A 27,366-nucleotide genomic window follows, 5' to 3' on the forward strand; every position below is an offset into this window, starting at 1 on the left:
CCATCCTCCAACCAGGTTGCATCTCTGTGATGAAACAGGTCTGATGCAAACTATCAAACCAAGAATTCATAACACTTATAGACTTTATAGACACAGAGCAACGTTAGCATTCACCTGGTGTCATGTTTCTGTCCACCTGACTCTCCTTTTAGCTCCACCAACTCCTGAGGGAAATATGTAGCTCTTCAGCCGCTGAATGCTCCACTAAGTTCATCAGCTAGTCGCTAACTTTATCTGTCGGTAGTTTGGTGCCGAGGAGGTTGTGTGCAGCCGGTTTATTAGAGCTATTTTACTGAAAACAGCTGCATGTCCCTTGAGCCAAGGTTAATGGGAGTGGTGAGAGTGAACCAAAAGAGTACAGCTGTGCAGAAATCCAAAATCAAAACAATGAGACCAAACAGAGTTTAGGGAAGATGCAATCAGGTGATAATCATTTGTCTAAATGATCATGTTTTCCTGCTGTTAATGGAAAATTAGTGCAGATGTAATGAGTTTCAGAGGCATGAAGACGTGAAAGTTAACAAAGTTATTTTACAAGAAAAAAGAAAGATGCCAGAAAAAAGCATAACATTTTTTTTTAGAACAGAAATATATACTATTTTTCTTATTACTTAAATTATATCGTGACCCCTCATATTTATCTTGAGACCCCCTGAGCGGGTTGAGAACCGCTATCTTTGAATATTAGAATATGAGCATTATCACTGATTGCTGTGTCATTTATCCAGGCTCATGTATTATTCAGGTCAATGACAGGGCAGGAAAGTAGCTGTTTAATGGAATAATGTGCGGCCTATATCTCCTCTGCGGGGACCCGTTCAGCCGAGGGCATAGCCCTTCCTGACAGCAGTTAGTCACACTACTGACACTTCCTCTTTCTGTGCATGACAATTCAATTCAATTGATTTATATGAAACGATCTGTTAAGATCAGCAACCAGGGCAAATGAAATGTTTGTGGCTTCCTGTTAGAAAAAGGAACATTTCATAGAACATTGTGAGATCAGCTCGCGGGCAGCGTGTGATATTATGCACTCCGGTCGTCAACACAATACAGGAACCGGGCCCCCTATCGCCCCATCAGCGTGCCTTCCTATGTCTCAAAGAAACTGTTGTTTCTACAAGCTGGAGCAGCTTATCCGAGTTCACCAGGTGGAAACCATAGCAACAGACTTGACAGGCGCCCCCCTTCCACCTATCGCTTCCTGTGGAAGCTCTCACCTCATTGGTTCCTTCCTGAATGATCTGGTTGTCCCATATTATTACTGCAGAGACTTCACACTGGTCTTTATCCAAGAACAGTAACAGATTTAACGTTTTAATGGAATATAGGGCGTAGAGGAAAATTAATATTTGGTTGTATTTTACTCCCCTTCTCTGCTGATACAGCCTTGAGACTGTTGTTTTTTTTTTTTTTCCTCATCTCTTGAGTCTAACGTAAGCAGTGTGTGGTCCAGAGTAAATGTTGTGTACTCCTACTGTAGCATCAACTAATGTAGTGTTTCAAAAATTGTGTGTCTGTGTGAGTGTGTGTACGCATCCTTTTTCTGGGATGTGATCTGCACTCCTGAACCTCACTGTTTATACCAGAGTCCATTAGAGACCATATGGCCGTGTCTAGTTAACATGTATACAAAGGCATACACACAGAGAGAGAAGGGGGGGCGGGGGGGGGGTTAGAGTGACTTAATGAGTTAGAGTTTCTTCTTTGTCACGGCCTTTTTATCATTATAAATGAACAATGTATGTAGATTTCCCTCCACTAATATCCTCGGTTTCATTTAGTTTGTCTCCTTCATCTTCCCTCCCTCTGTCTGTCTGTGAAGTGAGGGGGTGGAACGAGGTGACAGAGGGCAGATGTTTCCTCCCCAGCTTTGAAGATGATTGTAAACGATGCAGGGAGGAATAGTGGAAAGGGTAAAGCCTGTTTCTCCATGGAGGCTGGGCGTTTTTACGAGGGAGGCCACAATCACAAGCAGCAGATGCATTCTCCAGTCTGGCTGCAGCTTTGGAAATAGTAGCTCTCTTCCCAACCTTCTGCTACAGCCACAAACCCTAAATGTCAAGCTGACACCTCATTTAGCCAGAGCCACTTTAAGTTTTCTTCACAAAAGCACGACTATGATTGTGCAATTTTCCAACGTTTGTCTGATCAAACTGAACTTTGCATGTTCAAGAGGAGTTTGGTCCATATTACACAGAGAGCTGCAACGATCAGCCAAAAGAATTAGGTTTTCTAATCTTAAGAGATGACATGTAGTCACTGGGAAAACAATAGTTTGACTGTTTACCGCATCTGTCACAGCAGTTGTTCAGGGTGTGAGGGCTCAAACTGTTCTTCTCTGGCCCGAAGGCAACGTGTGTGCCATTAAAGCTACATATTGCCACCATGTGGTTAAAGAAATGATTTTGTAAAGTACCAGTTGTGTAATACTTCACGTGTAAAGGCACTCACAGGCCAAAATAACAACACATTTAAAACACTAATGAGTGTGGGGGCAGGCTGACCCTATAGTGTGGTAAAACACACTTTAAACCTGAATATCTTCATGTGAAAAACAGTCAACAATCTGCACATAAAACAATGGCACTCAGTTTGGAAAGATACATTCAATCACTAATATAAAGATCTAAGTGTATTCTGTGTTTCTCAGAACTGACAGAGGGATCGCTGGTAGCCTCATGGTTGAAGCAAACTATGTCTATTTACAGGAGAGGACTTTTTTATCAATTTGTTTTTTTATTGTTTTGATATTTAATGGCATAATAAAGGCTTTCAATTCTGAAAGCGCAACAGTGTGGACTTAGCAGATGACATGATGGGAGGAGCGCAGGGCGCAGACACATGCCAGCATTAGAAACTCCCACACACATACTGTAGCAAAGAAAAGTACAAATTAACCCCATGAGCACAATAAAAGATGAAGTTTGAACAACATTGATATCTTTCCTTTAATATTTCAAAATATACGAATCTATTAAATATAATGATTCTTCAGTATTAACCATTTGATGGTCTTGGTGGCTGCAAGCCAGGCTTTCAGAAGGTGTAATGGTTTGTCAATCAGGCACAGTGTGGACACAGAGGACTAAGCTGTAAGAATAAGAAAAGATAAGAAAGATTAGACAGTAAAAGAAAAAAGGAGAAAGTCGGATGACTTATTATGTCGCCTCAACCCAAACACAGGCTCACCTTTTATGATTACTTTGGCCAGTGACTCACTGGAGCCGACGTGGTTAGTGGCCACACATCTGTACGTCCCGCTGTCGCTCAGTTTAACGTGGGCTATGAGCAGCTGCCCGTCCTTGGTGGTCTCTGCTCCGGCTGGCAGGCTCGCCCTGCCCACCCGGCTCCACTCAAACTGAATGGGGTGAGAGCCGTGGGCAAGGCACTGCACACGCAGGGCATCCCCGGGCTGGAGCCTCACCTGCTCAGGTAGGCAGGTGGCATATGGAGGACCTGCATGAAGGAGAGCACCATCAGTGTTATCACGAGCAGGGACAAAGAACGTGGATGACGGATATCTGCGTTTATCATCTGCCTGCTCGACTCACTCTCCACCTCCATCTGCGTGTACCCCTCACTGTAGCCATGGATGTTGGTTGCGTTACAGATGTATTGTCCTGAGTCTTGGCGCCCCACGCTGGTCAGAGTCAAAACTCCACCGACCACTGTGTGTTTCCACGGCAACGGTGCCCGGAGCTTGGACCAGGTGATGACGGGCGTAGGGGAGCCTGGAGGGGAGAAGAGGAAGAGAGGATTAGGCTGACGAAGTGCGAGCAGAGCGGAGACCCGCTTACACACACACATGCATGCAGACAGCTTACCGCTGGCCTGACACTCAAAGACGACAGTTTGTCCCTCCACCACTGTCATTTCTGAGGCGCTCACTGAAGCCACTGGTGCCCCCAGCCCCCCCTCAACCACGATGTCAACTTTGACCTCTGTCACCCCCTCATTGTTTTCAGCCTGGCAGATATAAACTCCTGAGTCCTCTGGATGTATTGCAGGCCACTGAGAAAAGAGATGACAATTATTATGTCCAATCTGAGCATGTGGAAAATAAACAGCAGCGTTACTAGTGCCTGTGCTTCACCTGTATGGTGTTGGCATCATTTGTCTCCTTGGTAACCAGCTGAAGGGTGGAGCCTTGGCGCTTCCAGGTCAGCGTGGGACGTGGCCTGCCCGTGGCGCGACACTCCACTGACACGGGGTCCCCCATCCTGACCCGCAGGGGCCCTGCTGGTGTCAGCCGCACTTTAGGAGCAACTGACAGAGAAGACACACCAACACATTAAACAAAAGTCATCACAGAGCAACATCTTTCATTTGTAGTCATCTTTCTGTCCACCCGATGAATAGGTCCAATGTCTATTCTCTTTTAGCTTTGTTTTTGGTCTCCACCAATGCCTGAAGGAAATCTGTCTCTTTAGCTGCTAAAAGCTCCACTGTGTTCACTAGCTAGTCTCTAACTCTGTCTTTCTGCTGTTTGGTGCTGAGCAAGTGCTTTTTTTGGGCGCTCTCTGAAAAAATCTGTCTGCTGTAGCTGAAAATGACGCTACGAGGGAATTGAGAGTGAACCAAAGTAGCGAAGTTGCGGACCGTAAGGCCAAACACTGAACTGAAACTCACTATAAAGCTCTGCAGCTAAAGTCACGGGGAGCTGCAACTGTCTGTAGAGTCATCACTACAGGCCTCTCACACTGTCACACTGATGTATTTTATGATAAAAAATATGGATTATAACCAATTAAAGGCTGTAAAAAGTCCACAGCTGGTGGAACTTATTTCAGGCCAACGCAAAAAAATTCTGGTACAATTCTTTATCTTTGATAAACGGAAGATAAAATGTCATGTCAGGGGCCCACAGTTTCTGACTGAGTTGTGAAGACCAGCTCACACTTGACGTTGAGCACAGCTGTGGCAGAGCCGCGGCCTGCAGAGCTGCCCGCCGTGCAGTGGTAACTGCCCTGGTTTGCAGGTCGAGCATTAGCAACCGTCAGCACAGAGCCGCCAGGCCCAACTTTAACATTCTCTACAAGAGAAAAGCAGACTTCAGTGAAACTTCAAGCGCGGTTATGTTGCATGAACGATGCTTATGCTAACACGTTGCTCATCCTGACCTTGTAATGGTTGGTTATTGGCTCTCTTCCACTCCATGGATCTGACTGGCTCTGCGCCGCTGCCCAGTTGGCACCTAAAGCTGACGGACTCCCCTTGGCGCACAGTAGCAATCCGGGGCTCCACTGACAAGACAGGAGCCTGACCAGCCACTGCACAGAGAGAGAGGACTGGTGAGACCACACACACACACACACACACACACACACACACACACACACACATGCAAGGACAGACACATGTCCAGTGCAACTCTGTGAACCTTTAGACAGGACTGGGTACAATGCAGTGTAAACGAACACCAACCTCAAAGCAAACAACCAGAGCAAATACACAGACTGAGCACAAGTGCTTTTTGATGACAAAGCAAAAAAGGACTGAAATAAAATAAAAGTCTCTCAAAGACATGTGAAAGACGGGAAAATCAAAATGATTTCACTTTGCTAAAAACAATTACATTACTACATCAGAGCGGTGGTTTACCCAAATTACATAAAGGTAAAAATTCTTCTGCTTTGATTTGTCCACATTTTGAGATTTCTACCTTGTTCGTTGTGCTCACAGCACTGGAAATGCTGAATAATCTGAATAATAATAATCTGAACGTGTTTTCAGCAGCTTCGTCGGCTAACATTCGGGTCTGTGGATTATCAGTTTAGGTAACGCTTGGAAGTCCAAAAGTAATACTCAAGATGCAGATGCATGTTAAATCAGATGCTGCTGTGTTCAGAATAAATGAGATTCATTACCTGAACATAACAGAGAGTACAGGATCAGAAGCCCAGGTGAGGAAGCCATGATGAGCAGAGCAGTCCCACTCTCGTCTGTGCACGATCTCTCCTTCGCTGTTTGTCTCTCTCGTTTTCATACAATCACTTTCAACCTTTGACCCCTCACTTACCATTTACCCCCTCCCCTATTCAAACACTGTCCAGCGGTGCTTGTCACATGCAAAGCCTTTCACTGCTCTATCATTACTTAGCTTCTTTTTTTCAACTAAGTATTGTTTGACTTCAATTTCAGCGGATGTGCTGTTTACTGAGAATACTGAGATCACTGATAATCCGCGGACAGAAGCTGGAGGACAAACAGCGTAGTGGTGACTTTGCAATAATCTCAATAATGTTTATCAAGGAGTGTGTCGGACTACAGTACACGAGGCCGCTGGTTTGATTGCCATTGTCTTCAGAGGATTATTCAATTCTAAAGAAAATGATCTCGGAGTGAAACAATATTTTAAAACATCAAAAAAATAAAATATGTAGAGAGCTCAATGAAAACACCAAAGAGGCATCCAAAGTTACTGATGAGAGCTTGAGCACTGTTACTTCCCTTAGCTTGGAACAATGCTAGCTATGACTCTCTGTAAGAACTATGAAACGGTCCTCATTGTTTTCATGGAGGATGTAACAGTACTTTGAAACTGACTTTAATGTTTGCAGAATAACAAAATGCCATGAAAATCAGAAAATCTGTGAATACAACATTGGTCTGGAGAGCGGGACATTACAAGTTGACACAGAACCGTTATTATGATCTGTTAAAGGGTGCCTGAACTCATTAAATAATAAAATTCAGGATATTGCTTTTTTACATTCACCAGTTCAGGAGCAATTTATCAGACAAACAAGCTAATACACTGTGTGGCCCTCACTATGTTATTAGATACTGCCCAACAACTATCCACTTCAGCAGCTTCTCCATTACATAACTGACTGACAGAGACAGATAAAGCCTGTTCTCTGTTATCAGGCCTCAGGATGTGTTGACATTCAGTATTAAGGATCAACTAAAGACAGAAGTGAAAACAAGAGTTTGTGGTGGAAACATTTCTCTGTGAGACCGTTTTGGCAGGAAAAAAAACAGTGGTTCAAAATATCCATAAGCCAATTGAATGCAGTGGCACTGCTCAACACTAGAGGGCGCACATGAGTAAAAGCCCACATGGTCCCATTCAGTCCAGTGAGATCTGAAGCTGAACCGAACTATGAGCGCTGATCAAACAGTGCTGGCGTGGACACAGAAGTTGATCTCTTGAGTTAAAGCCTCTTTGGTTTGTTTGCTACAAAAGAATTTAACAAATATTATTTTTACAATCATATAAAGAGAAACAAACCCAAACCCAGCTGTTCTCTGAAGCAAGACCACATGATACAAACATTTAAGAAGTGACAATTTGTTTATTCATTTTTGGTCATTTCTGCCATTGAGCAGCTGTTATAGTATTTCGATGCATTTCCTCAGTGACAATGGTTTTCTTAAAAAACAAGAGAGAAGAAATAATAAGATCTACATGCTTTCTTTTTGTCCATTTTTGTCTTTTTTTTTTTTTAATTCTATGAAATAAAATGATGAATCCACAACTGCCTCAAGGCCATGTATCGGCCCTAAACCTTCACAGGCGACACAGAACAATGAAAAACGGTTCCTCTCACCTTCTGCTTTGGAGAAATGAATCAAAGTGTGTGTTCAGAGGGAAATCAAATAAATTCAGGGAAACATGGGACACACATATGAATAAATCACATTGATAAATAAAACGACAGCACCTATAAAAAAGTACTATACCTCTTATTAATCGATGCTATTATAATTTTTTTCTCTCTCTCTCTTCTCTTTTTCCCTGAATATTTGATGTTGAGGGTGGAGGTGTGGGTGGGGGGAGGTGCTTATAAATGTTAATGTACGTATGACTGTGTTCTTTTGATGCCGAAAAACGCTAAATATAATATTAAAAAAGCCTCTTTTCATCATTTATTTACCTTTTCAAACAGAAACAGAGGAAAAATGTGGTGAGTAATTGTAAAAAGAAACAAAAAATAGAGGCGTCAGCACATTCATGAAGAGGAGGGGTTAGAAAAAACTTGCAGGAGGGATGTGGGGAAAGGATCGGCATCACAGAGCAAAACAAATGGAAAAAGTTTCAGCGTTCTGGAGCCACTGAAGAGTCTGTTTGCAGGAGGTCAGCATACAGTCTGGGTTGTATTAGACTGAGGAGCAGGATGGGGGGTGGGGAGGGAGGGTGGAGCATCAGCTGGAGTAGTGCTTGCTGCCTGGTGCTCTGGGTGGGGGGAGGTGGGAGGAGGGATCACCGCCGTCCTGCCGGCCATCATCAACCTACAGAAACACAGGTTCAGAGTGGGACAGACGCTTTTCTACTCGTTCCACCTCCGCATCATCAGAAAAGTCATTTCAGGTTCTTTTGAACAAAACTCAAAAGCTTTGGCACGTTCATGCAAATGAGCGTCTTCAACAGCCGGCTCGCTCCTGCATTATCAATTATTCATGATCAAAATGTATTACACCAGTTCTCTGCTCAGTCGCCTCCCCCAGAACATCTGGGCATTAGTTCAGAATCTGTGAGGCACATTTTCTAAAATGTGTCCTCAATTGCTCTCAAGTGAATCTTGACTTTCACTGACGAATGAGCGAAGATCAACCAATCATCAACCAGTGCCCTAAAACAGCTCACAGGTGCATCTTGTGAACCTTCAAATAAAGCAAAGCATAAACTAGAGCACAAACAGTGATGGTGCTGCTGTGAATCCCGTCTCCCATATAAACACACCAAGGCGACTGAGAAGACCTGTAAATAATTACCCTCAGACTCACTGCTGGAGTTCATTTATCAGTTTGTGGAGGCCACAGCAATCATTTCCGCATTCATGTTTGCTTAAATAATCTGATTATTTGTGAAATTATTCTGAATTGTCACGTAACTGAGAAAAATCTGTCTTAAAATTGGAAAAAAAAAATGTATTCACAATAGCACACTGGCAAACTATTTCCTGCGAACACACTGATTAGAAACAGAAACATGGCCACCCTGTTGAACGTCTCTGTGGCTGTGGTTTGGTCTGCATTTTGGAAATTCTTCAGTCTATTGTTGAACGCTTTGGTCTTTAGGGCTGCAGCTCCACACTTTATGCTGACAAAGTCTAAACGGCAGCTGCCTGTGAGACATGTTTTAGAGGCTTTGCAATGATTTTCTCATTTTTCTCCACAACAATGACTAAAAACGCACCAACCAGCAACACGGCTGACGCCATTTTCCCCTTTAGGAGAATGAAATGTGACTGAACATTTCCTCTGTCTGGTGTTCGGGCTCGGCCGCTCGCATACATGAAATACATCACTACAACCTGCAAGACGTGTCACACCTGTTAACATAGGGAAAGGCTGTTACCATGACTACTCGGCTAGAGAGCGTGTAACTATAGCAACAGTGTGTAACCATGGCTACTCACATGGAGAGTCCTGGCAGGTGCTCATTACCTCCCGTCAGGAGTGTAACACGGGGCTGGGTATCCTCCTGTTGGCACACAGGGATTTTTGGTTCACACACGTCGATTACATAAAGACGGCGTTGACAATGTGGAGTCAGAGCAGTTGAAGCAGCTGTCAGGTGAAAAGAAATCGCTGGAAGCTCTATCGGTAAAAAGTCGGCTGCTTTTATCAAAGTCTATCATCAGTCCTAACGAAGATTCACTCACTAAATGGATTAAGAGCACTTCAACTACGGACAGATCATCTTCAAAGGTGAGACAACCCGCTGGAGCAGAATTACAGAAGAAGTTTGTCCTCTTGTTGAACATGTTTTGCTGTCCAGCACAAGGACAGCGGGTCACTGTACAAAACACCAAAAGCTGCTACAAAAGCTGACACAGCTGCAAACTACGAGGGGCTAAAAACACACCTCTGATTTGAACATGACATCAGCTAATAGTGGGCTTTATCTCAACACTGGAGCATCATCTGAACAACAGAAATGCAACCATCTCCAATCTGTGTGTGTGTGTGTGTGTGTGTGTGTGTGTGTGTACCTGAGTTTGGTGTGGCTGGGGAATTAGCTTGGCTTGCCTGTGAAGACATACTGACAGCTGACATCTGAGTATAGTGGTTAGCTTCTTCCTGGAGCTTTGCCATGTTCTTCTTGTACCGAATCCTCTTGTTTCCAAACCAGTTGGCCACCTGAGAGAGTGAGAGAGGTGAATACAAGCCTTCGTGACTCCTAAGCATGTCCACGAATCTTTTTCAGTTTATGTTCAAAAGCCTGGTTTTCCCCAGCGCGCCTTTGCCGGCCCCACCTGAGACACAGTGATGGAGCACTTCTTGGCCAGCTCCTCCTTAGCCTCCTCACTGGGGTACGGGTTCGCCAGATGGGTGTAAAAATAGTTGTTTAAGATCTCTGCCGCCTGCTTGCTGAAGTTTCTTCGTTTCCGCCTGACAGAGAAGATCGACCATCAGAAAACAAACGGCAAATACTTTTCTTCAAGCAGTTAAGAGGAGGCAGGGAAATAAACCCACCTGGCATCCAGGAACCTGGAGCGTAGGATCATGACGGCTTCACACGTGCTCTGCTTTAACTGCATCTGGATGGTGTTGAACTTGCCGTGGATGATTCCAACCATTCGCTCGATCTCTTTGGGCGAGACGGGCCGCGTGCGGGACTGCTCCCTCAGCAGGTTCATCACATGGTCGGTGAATTCACTGCAGGCCTGTGTGGGAGGAGGGGCGAGAGGATCAGCATCTCTTTGGTAAAATCGCTGAACAGCCTCTTTTTTTAATGCTCAAACTATCGCACCTGTTCGTATTTCTCCAGCTCAGTGTGGTACATCTGTCGGATCTGAGCAAGCTTCTCTCTGTATTCGGCGTGTTGTAAGCTCGAGTCGTCGGGCGACCCCCCCGCTGCCGCCGCCGCTGCTGCAGAGGTCCCGCCCCTCTCCAGGCCTGCGACCCCCTCCGCTAACAGCATGTTGTCCAGTCGCATGATCTGAGGGTTCGGGGCGTCGTCTTCTTGGATGCCTTGGATACTCAGGGCTGTGAGCATGGACGGAAACGGGCACGGACACATCGGACGTGTTAGCAGGACACACGCTTAAAGCCAGATCGTCCAGTTTAAACAGACTTTTATTTACTGCAACACCCCGCTGACTCACTCACTTACTGCTGTACTCGTGGGAATTCATGGGAAGCAGAAGAATAACTTGGTGTATCCTGCTTATGTGACACCGCAGTGTTCATTCAGAATTCCTGGCTCAGCCACGTATAAGTAGAAAAACAGGAAGCACACTGCAGGCGCTGAGCGACTCCATCGCATCAGCAGACACACAACCGGCTGGCAAACATTCACGCTGCCTCCAGACATCCTTCTGATCAGTAGCCCGTTTCAGTTTGTCAAGATTAAACTTATCAATAGATATTTTACAGAATTAGCAGCTCATTCTCAGGTTTTATCTCACTGATTTTTAGTTATTTGATTGAGAAAATGCTGCATTGCCATCCGAAGCACAACATATGAAGATTTCCCCAACACACCCGAGCAGCAACACCATTAGAACAACAGTCCATCAGACCAAATACAAAGCGTGCACACACAGCACAGCTGGACTTCAGAGACGAGACATACTGGAGGACATGAGAAGCCGCAGTTAGAGCTCTGTTTGTGTGGCTGCGTTTGTTGGCGGCAGTGAGGAGATCAAGTCTGAAGTGTTGTCAGAACACTGAGGCAACCGGACTGAGAGAGAGAGACGCCGAGACACAGAGACAGTGACAAAAACGCTGCCGTGGTAGAGACACCAGCTCTCCTTTGCATCTCCAAGCCCAAAGAAATACAGGCACGCATACACAAGCAGTCCTTGCACACGCAGCTGTTAATTAATGCCGGCTCTTAAGGAGCGACTAAAGACCCAGTGAAAAATGAATGCTCATCTGAGAGCTCGTTAAACTGCACAGTTATGCAAATTAGTTGGCAATTACAAGGTAGTTCCCGTGATCGTCTCACATTCATAATCCTGCAACGACGGCAGTGACAGCCTCCGCATCTGGCTGACAGCATCCAGACACACACACGCGCACACACACACTGTATAAGCGCTCTGTTATCATCTCTAACTTTGACAATCTGTCAGACACACTAACGATTTCCCAAACCATGTTACAGAAGAATACAGTTCACTGCATTTGGGTTATCCAGTACTTGTAATATGCTTCATACATTAAACATGGAAGTACACTAACGTGTCTGAATAACAAGATACAATATCATCCAGCAGCTAACGAGGTCACACAGACTTGTATGGACAGACACACACACGCACGCCTCACACACTCAAAGCAGATGGCGGGTGCACCTATACAAGTGTCCTCCATGGCTACAGATCACAGACTGTAAGGAAAATCCACATTCTTCAAATATGGACAAAGAGGTCCAGCGTCCCAACCCCTCTCTTTCCTTACCTCGTCAATTATCACTTCTGTGGTAAGTCATCTTGTTTCATGCCAACACTTCCTTAATTAAAACATCTGTGTGGAAAATCAGATGTAAAAATGTCGGGAAAATTAAAAAAGGGCATAAAGAAGCAGCGGGTTACATGTGAGAGACAACAAGGTCAAAAGGGGGCATTTCATTTACTGTAACAGTGAAAGAGTTTATTAGCTATACTTGCATTCATGATTTATTATACCTCCTTTTGTCCACCTCATTAATATCAGGGTAGAGGGCAGAATACATATTGGAAACACTCCTCAGTGTAATGCAGTGAAATTTAACAGCACCAATCTCCAGCCTGCAAAATAAACGTTTAATGTGTGTTTTGAACGCACCTCGCTGAAAGGGCTTCTACAAAAACTGAACATCGCAACCTTCATGAAGGGAGTACTTATTGTATCAGAGAGGACAGCGGATGAGACGAAGGGAAGACATCTAAATCAGAACGGGGCCAAGGGGTGGGCAAAAATATCGATATTCAAAATTTGAATATCGATATTGAATCGGAAGACAAAGCTTAGCGATATATTGCCATATCGATATTTTTGCCCACCCCTACGATCCACGACTGTTAATTCATTTCTAATTAGCCAAGAGTTTGGAGACTGGAGTGTACAAAGACTAACACACACACACACACACACACACACACACACACACACACACACACACACACACACACACACACACACACACACACAGAGTGCACAAGATGAATGAGCTGCAGTCCGTGACGCCTCGTGCAACACAGCGCTCTGACAGAGTAAATCCAGGTTTCCAAGGCCATGGGTGGCAAACTGTCCCCCAATGAGAAGCTGACTGTAGTGAGGGCTGACAAGATTCGGGGGTCTGGAGATTATCAACCGCCTGCCAATCCATGAAACACACCCACACTGCCTCTCCCTCCCCCTCATCCATCAATCTGTCCCTCCCGGGCTTTCTTTTTTCCCTCTATCTCTCTTTTCTTTTCCCGTCTGCATGCTTGCAGTGATGTGTCCCTTCGCCTCTCGTGTCATTTGTTCCATTTTTCTGACCGTGCCTCTGTCCTGTTTCGTGCACAGTAACACACTCGAAAAGTCCCAGAAAATAGGGCTGGAAAAAAATAGATGGCAGAGGAGGCAGGAGGGAGGGAAAAGAGGGGTAGATATGGGATGAATGAAGAAGAATATATCCTCAGAAAACTGAAGTTTAGGACTGTCGCCGTCGAGTGAGGAGTTATTTTTATGGTTCTAATTCGAGACAGAGACGCAGAGAATGACAGCAGAAAGGCATCTTGAGCTCGGCTGAGAGAGGAAGAGGTGATATATGTTCTAAACCTCCACAACAGTGTAGATCCAGAGACGCCTGAAAGCCCAGAAAACCATAATGAAATCAGTCAAATCAGAGCGAAGGAGCAACAACACACCAGTGGAAACGACATCGTCTTCACCTGCAAATCCTGTATGAATCAGGATCAGGAACCAGGTCACTGCTAAAGGGTTAATAAGGAGCATCACTGTTCACACAAGCCTGGGTTCCCAAAAAAAAAAAAAAAAAGTCTTCCTGTCTGGGTAAAGTAGAAACCTGCAGTCTATTTTTAAAAATGAAACTATAAATTTGCGACCCGTGTTTAAAGATCTACGTCTTCTGTAGGGACTGATGGGCGCCGGGTGCCACAGACAAGGTAGAGAGAGGACTGAGAGATGGACTAACACGAGGTTTCATGGGACTTGTTCACCAGCCGCATCCTTCAATCATCCTGACGAATAAGAAGAGGGGGATTTATGGCAGAGACGGGGAGCAGTCAGCGTAGTGTGTGTCTCTGTCTCTGTCATCACCAGGCTGACTGTCAAAAAATAAATATATGTTGTTTTCCTCTTAAAAACTCTTAGCCTTATATTCTCAGCTTGACCTGAAATGATGAAACCGCGAGTTCAATCTGCGGAAGCACCGAACGAGGAGAAATGATTTTTGCTAACTTACCTGTCCTTTCCTTGATGTCACACAGGACACTGAAGAGGGCGGGCTTCATTCTGTGGCAGTTTAAAGCATGTTTCCTGCGAGGGAAAATGAAAGACAGAGACAGAGATTGTGAATTACAAACCACTCTCTGGCAGACTTTACGCTCTATTAGGTACAAGCACTGAAATCCATCAACAGTAGATCACGCAGGCACAGAACAAGTCAGTGCGGAACAGGCCGAGTTCAGATGATCAACCGGAGCTGCTGAGGCCTTTGACTGAAAACAGGCCCGAGCACATAGCTGTCTAATTCACCTGAACTCACTCACCTCAGTGAAGAAAGAGAGGAGACTGAATGCACAAGCATGCAGAAACGCTCTGTACTGTTTTATGGAAGTACAACTTTTTGCCACGTTTATGTTGCTTTTACAAAATGCTGCCACTCCTCGCAGCTTAGTTAGTGCTTTATCTCAGCTTTCTATGACAAGAAGGGAGAAAAAGAGGCAACGCATCACAGTAATAACAAGTTATATTAGATGAATACATGTAAACTTTGCTCATCTGTCTCTGCGTTTTACTTTTTAGGGGTATACTTTCATTTTTACACAGATACTGTGATGCATTCTAGGTTTTATACAGTACTGCCTGTGTTAAGAAAGGTAGCATTAACACAAACCATACTGAGATCTCTTGATAAAACAACCTGCACACAGTGCTGGTACGAAGTCACGGAGCACATATCAACACATTTGTTAATGTGTTAATAGTAGCAGCTGAGGGCCGGTTGATTTTCTTCCCTGTTGTTTCATCTGCGCAGGCTTGGGTTGAAAATCTGATTGTAGATCAGATTGTATCATTTTAAACAAGTGGGATCAAACTGTACTGAAGTGATCAATGTTTTTGACAACCTTAACCACTGTGACAGCACTGTGTAAGTTACAAGAGTTAGGCAACAGTGAGTCATGAAAGTGATGATCAGACCAGTCAACTGCATTCAACCACTGAACTTTAGTTGAGATCAAAGTCTACGAATTAATGAGCTACTTTTGTTCTTTCTAACCTGTGGGAAGATAACATGATAAGATACTGATTTAATATTAAATTATCAGGCAGCCCTGTGACTTATCGTGTACTTTAAAGCCTGAGTGTGCTAACTAGAGTTCAACACCACAGAGCCTGAACCTGAACATCGCCACGAGTCCCACCTTTAGGGGGGGGCGCTGGAAAATCCTCAATGAAACTCCCAAACGGCTCTTAAACGCTCATTAAGATCGCCTGCCTGTGACAGCTCAGCCCTGTGCTCAGGCCTGCGAGGTGAAAGGTGCTCGAGCACAGCTGGAGACGGGGCTCAAACACTCCAGCAGCATGGGTGACAAGGGGGGTGTCACTACAGTGTGTGTGTAAGACCATGCAAGCATGAGGGGATGCTGTGATGATGATGATGATGATGATGATGATGGTGATGGTGATGATGGTGATGATGGTGATGATTCTCTTATCAGGTCATGTGCCCCTGTTAGTTATTACCTGGCCTGGGCCTCATCCAGACTCTCATCTGTGATGGCCATGATCTGCTGGAGGATGTCACCAGTGTTCTGCTGCGGCTGACCGAGGCTGTGATGCTTCCTCGTGATGTCAGGGTCGCCCACATCCTCGTGAGACAGTCCAGGTGGTCCAGTGAGACCCAACATCATGCGGGCCTGGTCCTCCATGAACCCAACGTGCCTCTTATTGAGAAGGCTGAGGTGGGAGGAGGAGGAGGAGGAGGAGGTGGGCTACAAAAAGGGGAGCTCCTTCTCCAACTGTCAGCACTTAAAACAGGAGACGCTGAAAAGTTTTTGAGGGGAAAAAAACAAAAACCCGTGCAGGATTCAGTGTTTCCTCAGCTGGAGCGGCCTGCCTGTCTTGGTCTGAAGAGCAAAGAAAAAGAGAAGTGCAGCAGCTTTACTGTTTACTGACGTGAAGCAAACGCAGCTAAAACGAGGCTAAACAAACTGGTGTTGTTCTTTGGTTTGAGAGGGTTCAGAAAAATCAGCCCATAGTACGATACTGTTGTTTTTTAGAGTAGCCCAACGCGCATGCGCACATCCCTCCTTCCCCTGTAGAGACAAAACCAGGAGGCTCCGAGGGGGAGAAAAGCTTCGAAACAAAGGTGTCTGTTCCTGTCTTTGTGGTCATATGTGCAAGCAGCGCGGATGGACCAACTACTCCCAAAAACGGCTTCTTACAGAGCTGCTTTTGAAAAAAGCAAAAAAAGCCTTTTGACGAGCCACGGTGTTAATAACTTAATGGTCTGAACGGTGCTGCAGCTGCATCTAGAGACCCGGGGCTCCCGCTGAGTGTCGCCGCCTGCTTCCCCTTATTCCCGAGTCATTCGGTCATTAAAAGTGTGAACCGACGGGGTCACCTAAAACACGGTGTAGGAGAGATATTCCCGAGGAACTTCATCTATGTGGTTCCGTCCAAGCCTCACACTGCCAGGTGTGTACCATGAGTTCTTGCTGTTTTCTTTCCAGGCTCGGCTTCGCGCCTGTCTGCTGCCCCACAGTCCTCCGAGAAAAACACCACGGGCCAACGCTGTCAAGTTACAAAGGACGAGAGAACGCGACTTCCGCTCAAGCCTTTCACAGTAAAACGCCTTAACCCGGACAACGGGAATGAAGGCGCAAATTCAATGGACTAACCACTGTTTATATTCATCCAAAGATTGTTTTGACTGCATGCAAAAGGCCAAAACATACAAATGGTCCAATCAGTCACACTAATGCTCATGTCATGCTATGTGTTGGAAACAGTGGTGATAAATAACAGTGTATTAACTCAAGGAATGTATTTTAAATACAAATTCAAGGTACTTGTACTCGACCGAGTATTTCCACTATATGTAACTTTGTATTTCTTACCCCACTGCATTTCTCTGAGTTATCACAACCTTATACCTCTACAGCAGCGAAATGCAACATAGACATCCATTCATCCGTATTATTATTATTATTATTATATAACTGTACACTGACCTGGAGTGTTTTTCTGATCCTCGACAATGTCCAGAGGGCAGTCCAGGACAGAGCCAGCTCTCCTGACCAGTTTGTTTAGTCTTTTTCTGTCCCTCCCAGCAGACCACTGCACAGAAAACTGCAGATGCCACCACAGAGTCATAAAATGTTTTTAACAGTGTCCTACATACTCCAAAGGACCTCAGTCTTCTTAGCAGGTGGAGACGACTTTGGCCTACTCCAGCTCCTTCCAGCCTCCTCCTGAGCGGTGATGGTTGGATTGTGTTGAAAGCACTAGAGAAGTCAAAAAACATGACCCTCACCATGCTCCCAGTGTTCTCCAGGTGTTATAAAGAGATCGATGGAGCAGGGAGATGAAAGTGTCCTCCACAATGATACCTGGTCGATATGCAATCTCTGGGGGGCCGGATCGCTGCTCAGCACGGACGTGGCTCAGTGTGATCCTCTCCATCGTCTTCATCAGGTGAGAAGTTAAGGCCTGAAGTGACTGGGCTCCCTGGGATGTGTGGTCTTTGAGACTGGGACCAGGTTTTCCACAGAGCTGACACTCTGTGCAGACTGAGGCTCATGTTGAGGATGTGCAGGAGGACCCTGCACAGCTGATCTGCACAGTCTGGAGCTGATGCCATCTGAGTTTTTTCTTTCTTAGATAAGGTTTTCAATGCAGGACTTCTACTTGCGGTATTTTCACAGTGTGGTATTACTACTTGTACTTAATGAGTAAATGATGGGAATACTTCTTCCACTACCGTTTGGAACACAGTTAGAGGACAGATAAGATAAGACTTTATTGATCCCACACTGGGAAAATGAACTTGTTCCAGCCAGCAAGTATTAAAAACAGCACAAACAGTGGCGCAGAAGGGTCAAGATAAGATAGTACCAGCTTTAGGGCATATTGTGAAAATACAGAGATAAACCGTGTTTTTATTGCTTCGTAGCACCCTCCTTTTGAAGGGGCTGATAACATTGTTGTGTATCATCATTTTTCCAGTTACATTAAGTGCCAGTCTGCTTCTGGATTTCCAGCCTTTTTTCTACTTGTCATCACTCACAATGGCTCAATTTCTACATTAGCATTGTAACATCCATTGATCCACTGTACTTGTCTGCTATAAAGTTTGCTTTCACTCTTAATGTCGTTGCTATATGTGCAGTCTTTCTGCAATTCGACAAGCAACTGCATCGCAAGACCATTGACTGTGCACAGTCCTGATTATAGTTTCAGTTGCCAGTCAGCAGGACAAACTGTCTCTGCTGTTAATATGGGAGGCAGTAATGATGATATGTCAGCTTCTTTTTTAAAGATACTATGAGATAATCAGAGTTTTATATATTAGTTTTCCAAACTGAGTGGGATAACCCTAATTCCAAAAAAGTTCAGACACTGTGTTAAACATAAAAAAAAAAAAACAGAAAACAAGCATTTGCAGATGAACTGTGTTTACAATGGTTTTAGGATGTGTTCCCAAACCCATGCATAGTATCCCTTTTATGGCAAGTGAAAAGGGCATTACAGGAGAGGCATGAATGATATATTGTAACCCCAAAGCCAATAACAAGAGTCTTATTTTTGCAGTTTTTTCTCTGTTGGAAAAAAACTGTATTGAACCAATTTATACACAGTGTTTAAATTTCAACTGAGGGTCAAGTATAAAGAGATGGGACTATGTGGGCCAATGTGCCGAAGAATGCTATTTGTACTATTTAGGGGGCCAATAATGTCAACTCAGTCCATTATAGCAGCTAAACAGAGCTGTGTAGATAAAGAAATTAGAAAGCACACCACTTATCTGGGGCTAAATATCCTTAATTTTGTGTGTGTATTTGTGGTGGAAATCCAGTGTTTTTTCTCCTCAATCCGGTGTGATTGAGACTTCATGCTGCTGTGTTTGTTGGTGCATGAGCTCAGTGCTTGTGTGTCTACTGCTGCCACTCCAGACAGGAGGCTGACTTGATGGGAAAGATGAATGAATCCCCCTCCCAGTACAGTGGAAGCTACCACAGGGTCTGAACCTGCGCTCTCAGTCTATCAATCTCATATTTACTACCATTCACACGCAGGCAGCTGCACGCTCCCCCGACAGGCAGACACACAGATGTTCAGCCATTCACACACACACACAGAAGCACACGCTGGCAATTTGCCTCTTTTCCCTTTTGCTTTTGATTCAGCAGATTGCAGATGGCTCATTCTCATTAATTGGCCAATCAGCCAGTAAAGCAAAATGCTCTGAATAAGCACTGATTTCCATTTCCACTGAGATGGACCAGTCCACCAGTCCCTGCAACCACCCCTTGTGGTCTGCTTTGCATGTTGCCATGCCAACAGGGACCTTAGCACCTCTGGATGCTCCAATCAAGTGTCTTTTTCTCAGCTTCCACACGCAACACTAACCGGTGAGTGTGTGTTGTCTGTAGCTAACAAAGGACCTTATAATGACATACTGAACAGAAGTGTGCAGCTGCCTCCGTGCTCCACGAGGGGAAATAACAAAGGTTAAGAGGGGCTTCGTTTTGGCTGCTTTCACAGTCTTTGTGCTCACTGACTCACCAAACATCCCAGGGATGTTCACCTTGCGAGGAGAAAGAAGATAAAACGCCACAATCAATTGTCTTCGGGGTCTGACACTCGACATCTTATCGTCAACAGCCATGAAAAAAATGTGGTGGTCCTCATTGCTTTCTGTGTTGCCTCTCTGTGCTCCACACCCACTGGCTCCTGCTAAAGATCAAAATGTAAAATAAAAAAAAAGGGCCAAGTATTTGATTTAATTTCTTTAAAATGCTAAGTAATTTCCTAAAACAGCTGAGCACAACAAAGATCAGAAAATAGCGCATTTGTTGGGAACTATTTTCAACACATTTGCTTTGGTGGATAATTATGGCAGCATAATTCTCTTCAGTGCTAATGTTTATGGTAATGAAGGAACATCAGGCAGTTCAATTTTGTGGCTCACTGATGTGCTTTTAATTGAACAACAGTGGAGGGCCATGGCACAGAGGCATAAACCACATCAGGATCCCGTTCCTAGTTAGTGAGACCAGTTCATTGTTTGGTTTTGGTCTTTTCGTGGGATTTGTTTTTAGTCAGAAACATATATAATATCAAAGCCCTTTAAAGCAGAAGTCTGTGTGTGTGTGTGTGTGTGTGTGTGTGTGTGTGTGTGTGTGTGCTGCTCTCATTGCCAGTCTTACCCACATCTCCTGCTTGCCCTTTTAAAACCCTGGTTCCCAATAATTCATCCCTCCCTTATCTCCCTCTTTTCTTCATTTGCTCCCCCTCTTCTCCCCATCATACCCTTTCTCATTATCCCCCTGTCACTCTCTCCTTTCCTCCACCTCAGTCTGCCCTGTTCACCCTCATTTTCATGTAAATTAGAATCGATTCTTTTCTCAGCACCCCTCTGTCCATGCCAATGTAGTAGATTGCATGTTTGTGAGCGAGGTAAAACAGGCTAAATGTTTGTTTCTTCCTTTGAGTACACGATATACACAAAACTAATATTAAATCAACAATATTAAAGATCAGCTCTTGAACACAATCAGCACCGAAGGGGCCTTTTTGATCGGAGCTGTGAAACTGGTCAACAGACTGTCCCTTTGACTGTTGTAATGCTGCCACCTTGTGGTAAGATTCGAGTTAGCATTTAATTCTGACGCGTGGCCCCGTGGCTTGATGGGAGTTGGAGTCAGAATGGATTCAGTACTTCCTGCTTTGACAAGGAAGACGAAGAGACTTCGGCTGTTAACGAAAAAGTTGTTCGCCTGCCAAACAGTTTCGCCTCGAAGAGACAGAAGTGAACACACAGACAGAGTAAGTATGTTTTTTAAGTATTTTATCAGTCGACTCATGCAACAACGGGATTTAAGCTAATTATGAACAAGAGGCAGCGAAGTTTTGTCAGTGGACAGTTGCTAACTTTGTATTGTAAGCTCGGCTTGTCATATAAGTTACGTTAGCTACATGGAAAATGACTCCAAATCAGTGTTTGTTCGTAACTTCCTGGGGTTTTCTTATGAATAACTCTGTTACAATACACATGAGTTTGATAGAAAGATAGAAGTGATGTGAAAGTTTCTGGTAAAGCAGCTAAAGTGTAAAACTCAGGTCTGTTCACACAATAACAATAGGTATCATGTATGTAAGTATAGCAAGTGAGTAAACAAATCAAAATATATCCTAACTTCACCTTTAATTTGGTATCTTGCATTTGCAAATGTTCACTTAACATCACTCAGGGTTATTGAATTTGGCGTTATCCTGAGTTTTATCTTATCAGTGTGTGAGCATTTCAGTATGGAGTCAAGCCAAACAGCGACGCTCATCATGAGACATGAAGTTTTTGGCAAAGGCCAAGAGTAGCTGCCGCTTTATTTAACAGGAGTGAGACACTAAAGAGCTGCAGGCTACTGTGACAGGTTTTCCTTCGGGTAAGTTTTGACATAATAGACCGCGAGAGGACATAATTTTGCCTATTGTCTGAGTTTGTGTCTTGTAATTTCATATCTCAGGTTGTATAAGGCCTCTAAGCAAAAATGCTGTGTATTCATGAATGTATGATTTCTTTTTCACATCAATTGAGTGTAGTACTTATGTAACACTCTTGCTTGTTTATTTCAAATTGATTTGACAGAAACATGTCTTATGATACATATCGATGTTGTGCCATAAAATCATATGTACCTTGATGAGGTGGAGTTTATCAATGCATTTCAACCACCCCCACTTTGTGCCAGGATAAGGATGTTTGGTAAAAACAACTTTTAAAACATCTGGAAATGCAGAAATCCACAGGATGAAGTGACACTGCTGCAGTTAGGAGTGAATTTTTGCACTCAATAGTTTCTTTCTGTCCTTGAACATATAGAGATAATATGATTAGACTGAATAGGGTTTTTCTGTTCTGGACAATGTAACAGTGGTGGTAGCAAGAATCCTTGGACTGAATTGGAGCCTGTTTACCTTTTGTGAGTCCTCACTTTTCGTCACAGAGAAGGCACATTCATGCTCTGTGCTGTCTCTGCTAACACCAGAGTATAATTCATATGAAGACCTCCTCAGGCACGAGAAGACTGACAAGATTTGATATGTTTGCCTCCACCATTAAAACTCACACATTTACATCGTTGTCCTCCGATCCTGTCCCCTCCTAGTTACTGTACTTTTTTCTTTTTTTTCTTCCTCAGATGTCTTTGATGGAGCGTGGTGGCGTCCGGCCAATTACAGCAGTGGCGTGGACCTCCAATACCAGCACCTGCCCCAAAGATTTCAACCTGGTGGGAAGAGAGATTAAAGATTGATACAATTGCCCATATATGTACACTGTTGCCACAGGAGTAACAATGTTAAATAGTTTAGAAACCCACCAAATAAATAGGAAGTTAAATAGATAAATAGATAAACAGTTTGCATCTGTGTTAGGGCTGTGTGAGAATGACCAGGGCGAAGTCTTCTGCCAGACATGTAGGAGGACCAAGTGGGTAAAGAGTAGTAGGCTTATCTTGGACTTTTAGCTACTTAAAATAAAAAGGAGCTCAGCATTCATCCATAAGGGCTGCGTTATCACATACAATTCCTCTGTATAAACCTGTAATCTGTGTGTAACAGCTGTAACAGCTGTGTAGATGTGTATCTGAACATAAAAGTTTAATTAATCAGATCCTGACATCCCGGAGGTCCCAGATACATTCAGTGACACCTGAATGTTATTACTGCAAGATTCAGACATTCATCTAACACGAGTCACAGTGACGACCTACAGGGTGGACCCAAGTCTGTAAGGTTGTCATTATTGTAATGACAACCTTACAGACACCCTTCCCACTCTGTAGTGTGATGCACTGTGGAAGCATAACCAGTCTGTGCTTAAAGAGTAAACTGCTAACCAGAGGGACTACAAAAGTGGTGGTGGGATGATTGGAGCAGCTGGACTTGTAGTCAGTCAAGTGTTGTTGGAAATGTTAAGTTCAGCTTCAGAAATGGAGTGGTTGTTTAAAAATAATGTAAACACTCTTTTCTGAAGATCAAGACCCAAAAAGGATGTAGCCCCTGAATTTATGTATGTGTGTGACTTCAGCGATATAAAGGCCCCGCAAACATTGAGATGTTCAGTGACCGTCAGCTGGAGGTCCTTCCTCGACATCCTAGCAACATTAAAACACGGTGTGACCATGAATGGGCCTATTCAGCTGTTTTGCTAAAGTTTATATACACGGTGCGCATACAGTTTGGATAAAGACTTTGGCTCTTACAAACACCGCAGGCTTAAAACGAATTGACAGTCGCAGGAATATTATTTACACGTAGATATACATACGTGCCGAAAACAAAAATGTTTTTTCATATTTTAAAAAATGGCCGTTGGGTGGACCATCATTGGACGTGGAAACAATGAGGAAGTGATTGGTGTTTCTTTTACCATCTGACCAATGTTTGCTGGGGAACAGCATCATGACCAGCTATTTAACGATGATTATGGTCATAATTGTACTCATTGGATCTGAATTTAAACTCAATGTTTGACCCAGCTGACACTTTGCTTTTGTCATCATCGTTTTTCTTGAGCACTGCCTGCTTCAGATAAATAGCGACATAGTCAGGAACTGTACAGGACAAGCACAGTCTGGTTCAGTTGGCCAGGATGAACTGAAGATGGGTGCTAACGACGGCACTGCTCTCCTGAATCGTTAAGTGAAGCGTCAGGCTCGAGTCAAAAGCCCAACTTTTAAGCCACCACTAACAACCTCAACATGTCATATTGCTTTTACTGTAATCAGACATGTTTGCAGTGTCAGATGTGGTGTAATATCTACACGTTGCCTTGTTCTTCTGCAGATCAGCATCACAGAAGACGGAGCAGCGGCGAACTTTACACGCAGCTTTGCGATGAAGTCTGGATATTACCTCTGTTACAGCAAGGTAACAATCAGAGACACAATAAACACAGAGAATACTTGTGTGTTTTACCACCAGGCCTTTGTTCTCTGAACTCGTCCCTCCCGTCATCAATAAACAGACTCTCTCTCTCTCTGTCTCTCTCTACAGGACTTGGCAGGTGGTATGGTGTTGTCAGACATTCGCCTTATTTCAGACAAGGAATCCATTCCTCACGGTTATTGCTATATAGCAGAGCACCTCGAACCAAGTGAGTACACACACACATTTTTGTCTTTCTAACCTACCATACTCTAATTAAATGCCTAACCCAAACCTCAACTGAACTCTAACCTTAACCTGAAAGACAAGTCTTTTCCTTCAAACCGTCGTGGGGACCTGCCAAAATGTCCTCATAATGCAGAGATTTAGTCAGCAGGCTGATGGTTGATGTTTTCTGTGTCTGTGTGTCCAGAGGCCACTGTTTCAAAGAAGAAGCGTGTGTGTGTGCGCGTCGTCCCATTGGGCAGTGTGGACTCAGCTGTGTTGGATATTAAGCTGACAGCCAAAAGCAAAATGATGTTGCAGCACTACACATATGTGGGGTTGGTGGCGTTTACGTTTTCAATCATTTGACTCACACCTCTTTCATCAAGGTATTTCTTAAATCCCGTCACATAGTGGTCTGTCTAAGGAGTGAGTTATTTATTGCTTGCATTCGGTGCTTTCATTGGGAAACACTGAATTTGTCTGTTCTTCAGAGACATCCATGGCTATGTGTTGTGGTGCAGAAAGGGCTACTTTTCTAGTCCCGTGCCTCAAGCTAAGCCCCGCAGTGTCAGCCTGGACCTCCATGGACTCTCACTGGAGCAGCCGTCTGGTCCTCTGCCGCTCAGACCCAGGTACAGTCCTGTCATACTGTACTTATGTCTAATATAGATGAGTCCTACAGTGCATTTTAATGATCACATGTAATGATTTATGTGGGGACATGTAATAAGAATAATAATAAGGCTCTTGTTGTACACAAAACTATGCTCATGTTGGTACCCAATGAGAGGGAGAAAAGCATCATCGTGTGTTTCTCCTTATAAAAGTTATGTCAAAATTAGAGACAATGCAGTTTTATAATAATGTCCTGGAGATGTTAATGCGTTAATATTTGCGTGTCTCTGCAGCAACCCTCCTCCTGCACTGCCACATAGTAAACTGAGTCAGAGACGCTGCAGCCTCCACACTAAGGACAACTCGGACAAACCTGCTGACAGCAGTTTCCAGGGAATCACAGGTACTCCATGTCCATCCTCATATGCAGGAAACTTATTACTCATTCTGACTGTGGGCAGCCCACTCATCTATTACCTTTCTCCACCCTCTGCAGCTCTGGATGGAGTTCCCTTTAGCCTTCACCCAAAGTTTGATATACCAGTAAGAGCAGAGTCCATTGTGAAATTCAGCTGTTTTTTTGTCTCAGTGTATTTCCTGTCTTGTCCTTCTTCAACCCAAGCCTCTAATATAAACATGTATTCACATTTCTTTTTCTCTCTCTTTCTCAGACTCCTCAGCTGAACCCTCAGCTAAGCAACATTCGCATAAAGTCTCTCCAAGACATTGAAAACGAGGTAGGGTCACATTTGAATTTCTGCCCTGTGATTCATACATTAAATGCATAACATTTTCCCAACAGCGAATATACTTATTTGTTTTCGTTTTTCCAGTATAACTATCCTTTTGCTGTGGAGGAATCTGCTGCCAAGAGGACCAGACCATCAGTGCCAGCAGGAGGCGCTCCATCAGCTCAGTGATCTTCAGCAAAGCAACAATATCAGCATCTTGGTGTGACGTCTCACCTCACGGTACAGATGAAGGATGATCATACCTGCATGTACGCTGTCGGCTTTCACTATTAGTCTTCAGGTGGAGTTATAACGAGTTATCTTAACAGGATCACTTACAAGGTCATCTGTGGCCCCCTACCCTTCTAGCATGAGACTGACAATCACACATCAGAGCTGTATAGATGGTTTGGCTGTTTGGTTGTCGTGCCACACTTGTGTTCCTTTTTATTTGTCTATACTCCATTAACATCTTTAAGCATTCCAAGTTTTTATTTGCCAAACAAACTGTTTGAATAGAATCATACTTGAAATTATGTTATCTTAACGCTTTTGTAGGAACGCAGCCTTTAAAGACAATATGGGGTTAATGATGTAATGAAGCCAAGAGTCTCTAAGGTATCCTCTGCAGCTTTAAGCCCACTCTCAAATTGTAGACTAATTGTCTGCTAAAAAAATGCTTTATTATATCATGAAGATGCGCTGCTTGCTTTGTTATATGTTTCCTGATGTCCCTCAGTGCTGCACACCTTTAATGGTTTCCATCACTAATCGTTTCTTAAGCGGAGCTGTAATGTTGTCACACTGGTGGATGAGTTTTGCTGCAGATGTTCAACTGAACTCACTTGATACACTAACATATCTAAACGTCGGATATAGGGTCTTTCTTGTATGAAGAGTTGCCTACTGTCAGGTTTGTATATTCCAAAAAATATCATTAGCTCTTAATTTAAGGTGAATGGAGCAATGTTGTATATTTTACTCTGTGTGTTAGTCAAACGATGCGTGGGGAAAAGGGGAATCTTTCTTTTTTTATTATTACTGCCAGGCACTAGGGCCAAATATTTATCTTTGTCATTGTACAATATATAAAGTTACATTGTTTTTATTGTCTGTATAGCAAACTTTTATTGCATGGAAAAAATAAAAATCTAAGAAGCACTTCTTCAGGTGTGTTGGTTTTATATACAGTGCACTTTTTTTTTTTGCACATTTGAGAAACTAAGAGAAGCAAATCAGTTTGAAATACAGCTTGAGGATGTAAATTGTCTACAAAACAGTGACATGCAGAAGGCAAGGACTGTGTTTGTAGCTTTAGAAATATTTTCATGGCGGCGGCCTAACCCGAGCAGTTCAGATGGAAGCACATATGGACAAGGAAAACATGTCTTGACCTATTTATTTAGACGAAGTTGATTGAGCATGTGCACAGTTCCCGAGCAATGCCTTGCAGCAGTTACTGTATGCACATTACCACATTTTAGTTGACCGAGAACAAGCACAACATCACATGCAGGATCACTTT

The 27,366-nt window shown here is 43.8% G+C and overlaps 3 protein-coding genes across 3 annotated transcripts; 1 reads left to right on the forward strand and 2 right to left on the reverse strand.

The window, feature by feature from the left end:
• Positions 1–2,749: 2,749 nt before the first annotated feature.
• LOC139346589 (basement membrane-specific heparan sulfate proteoglycan core protein-like) lies at positions 2,750–5,570 on the reverse strand. The gene is made up of 7 exons (XM_070985745.1): positions 5,124–5,570; positions 4,901–5,035; positions 4,097–4,269; positions 3,828–4,014; positions 3,555–3,734; positions 3,193–3,459; positions 2,750–3,093 (listed from the first exon to the last, which is right to left on the reverse strand). The coding sequence occupies exons 1-7, from the start codon at positions 5,344–5,346 to the stop codon at positions 3,089–3,091; spliced, it is 1,170 nt and encodes a 389-aa protein (XP_070841846.1). The 5' UTR covers positions 5,347–5,570; the 3' UTR covers positions 2,750–3,088.
• Positions 5,571–7,422: 1,852 nt separating this feature from the next.
• Positions 7,423–16,944, reverse strand: LOC139347431 (pre-B-cell leukemia transcription factor 1-like). Its single transcript, XM_070987044.1, has 8 exons — positions 15,859–16,944; positions 14,354–14,427; positions 10,706–10,941; positions 10,429–10,619; positions 10,209–10,344; positions 9,945–10,092; positions 9,369–9,433; positions 7,423–8,238 (listed from the first exon to the last, which is right to left on the reverse strand). Exons 1-7 carry the CDS (start codon positions 16,041–16,043, stop codon positions 9,393–9,395), a joined length of 1,011 nt encoding a protein of 336 aa, XP_070843145.1. The 5' UTR covers positions 16,044–16,944; the 3' UTR covers positions 7,423–8,238; positions 9,369–9,392.
• Positions 16,945–21,027: 4,083 nt separating this feature from the next.
• Positions 21,028–26,220, forward strand: mvb12a (multivesicular body subunit 12A). Its single transcript, XM_070984022.1, has 10 exons — positions 21,028–21,165; positions 22,539–22,628; positions 24,187–24,270; positions 24,397–24,496; positions 24,701–24,830; positions 24,987–25,127; positions 25,404–25,513; positions 25,607–25,653; positions 25,782–25,847; positions 25,944–26,220. The coding sequence occupies exons 1-10, from the start codon at positions 21,028–21,030 to the stop codon at positions 26,028–26,030; spliced, it is 993 nt and encodes a 330-aa protein (XP_070840123.1). The 3' UTR covers positions 26,031–26,220.
• The last annotated feature ends 1,146 nt before the right edge of the window (positions 26,221–27,366 follow it).

This window comes from Chaetodon trifascialis, chromosome 2 (genome assembly GCF_039877785.1).
Source record: "Chaetodon trifascialis isolate fChaTrf1 chromosome 2, fChaTrf1.hap1, whole genome shotgun sequence".
Lineage (NCBI taxonomy): Eukaryota > Metazoa > Chordata > Actinopteri > Chaetodontiformes > Chaetodontidae > Chaetodon > Chaetodon trifascialis.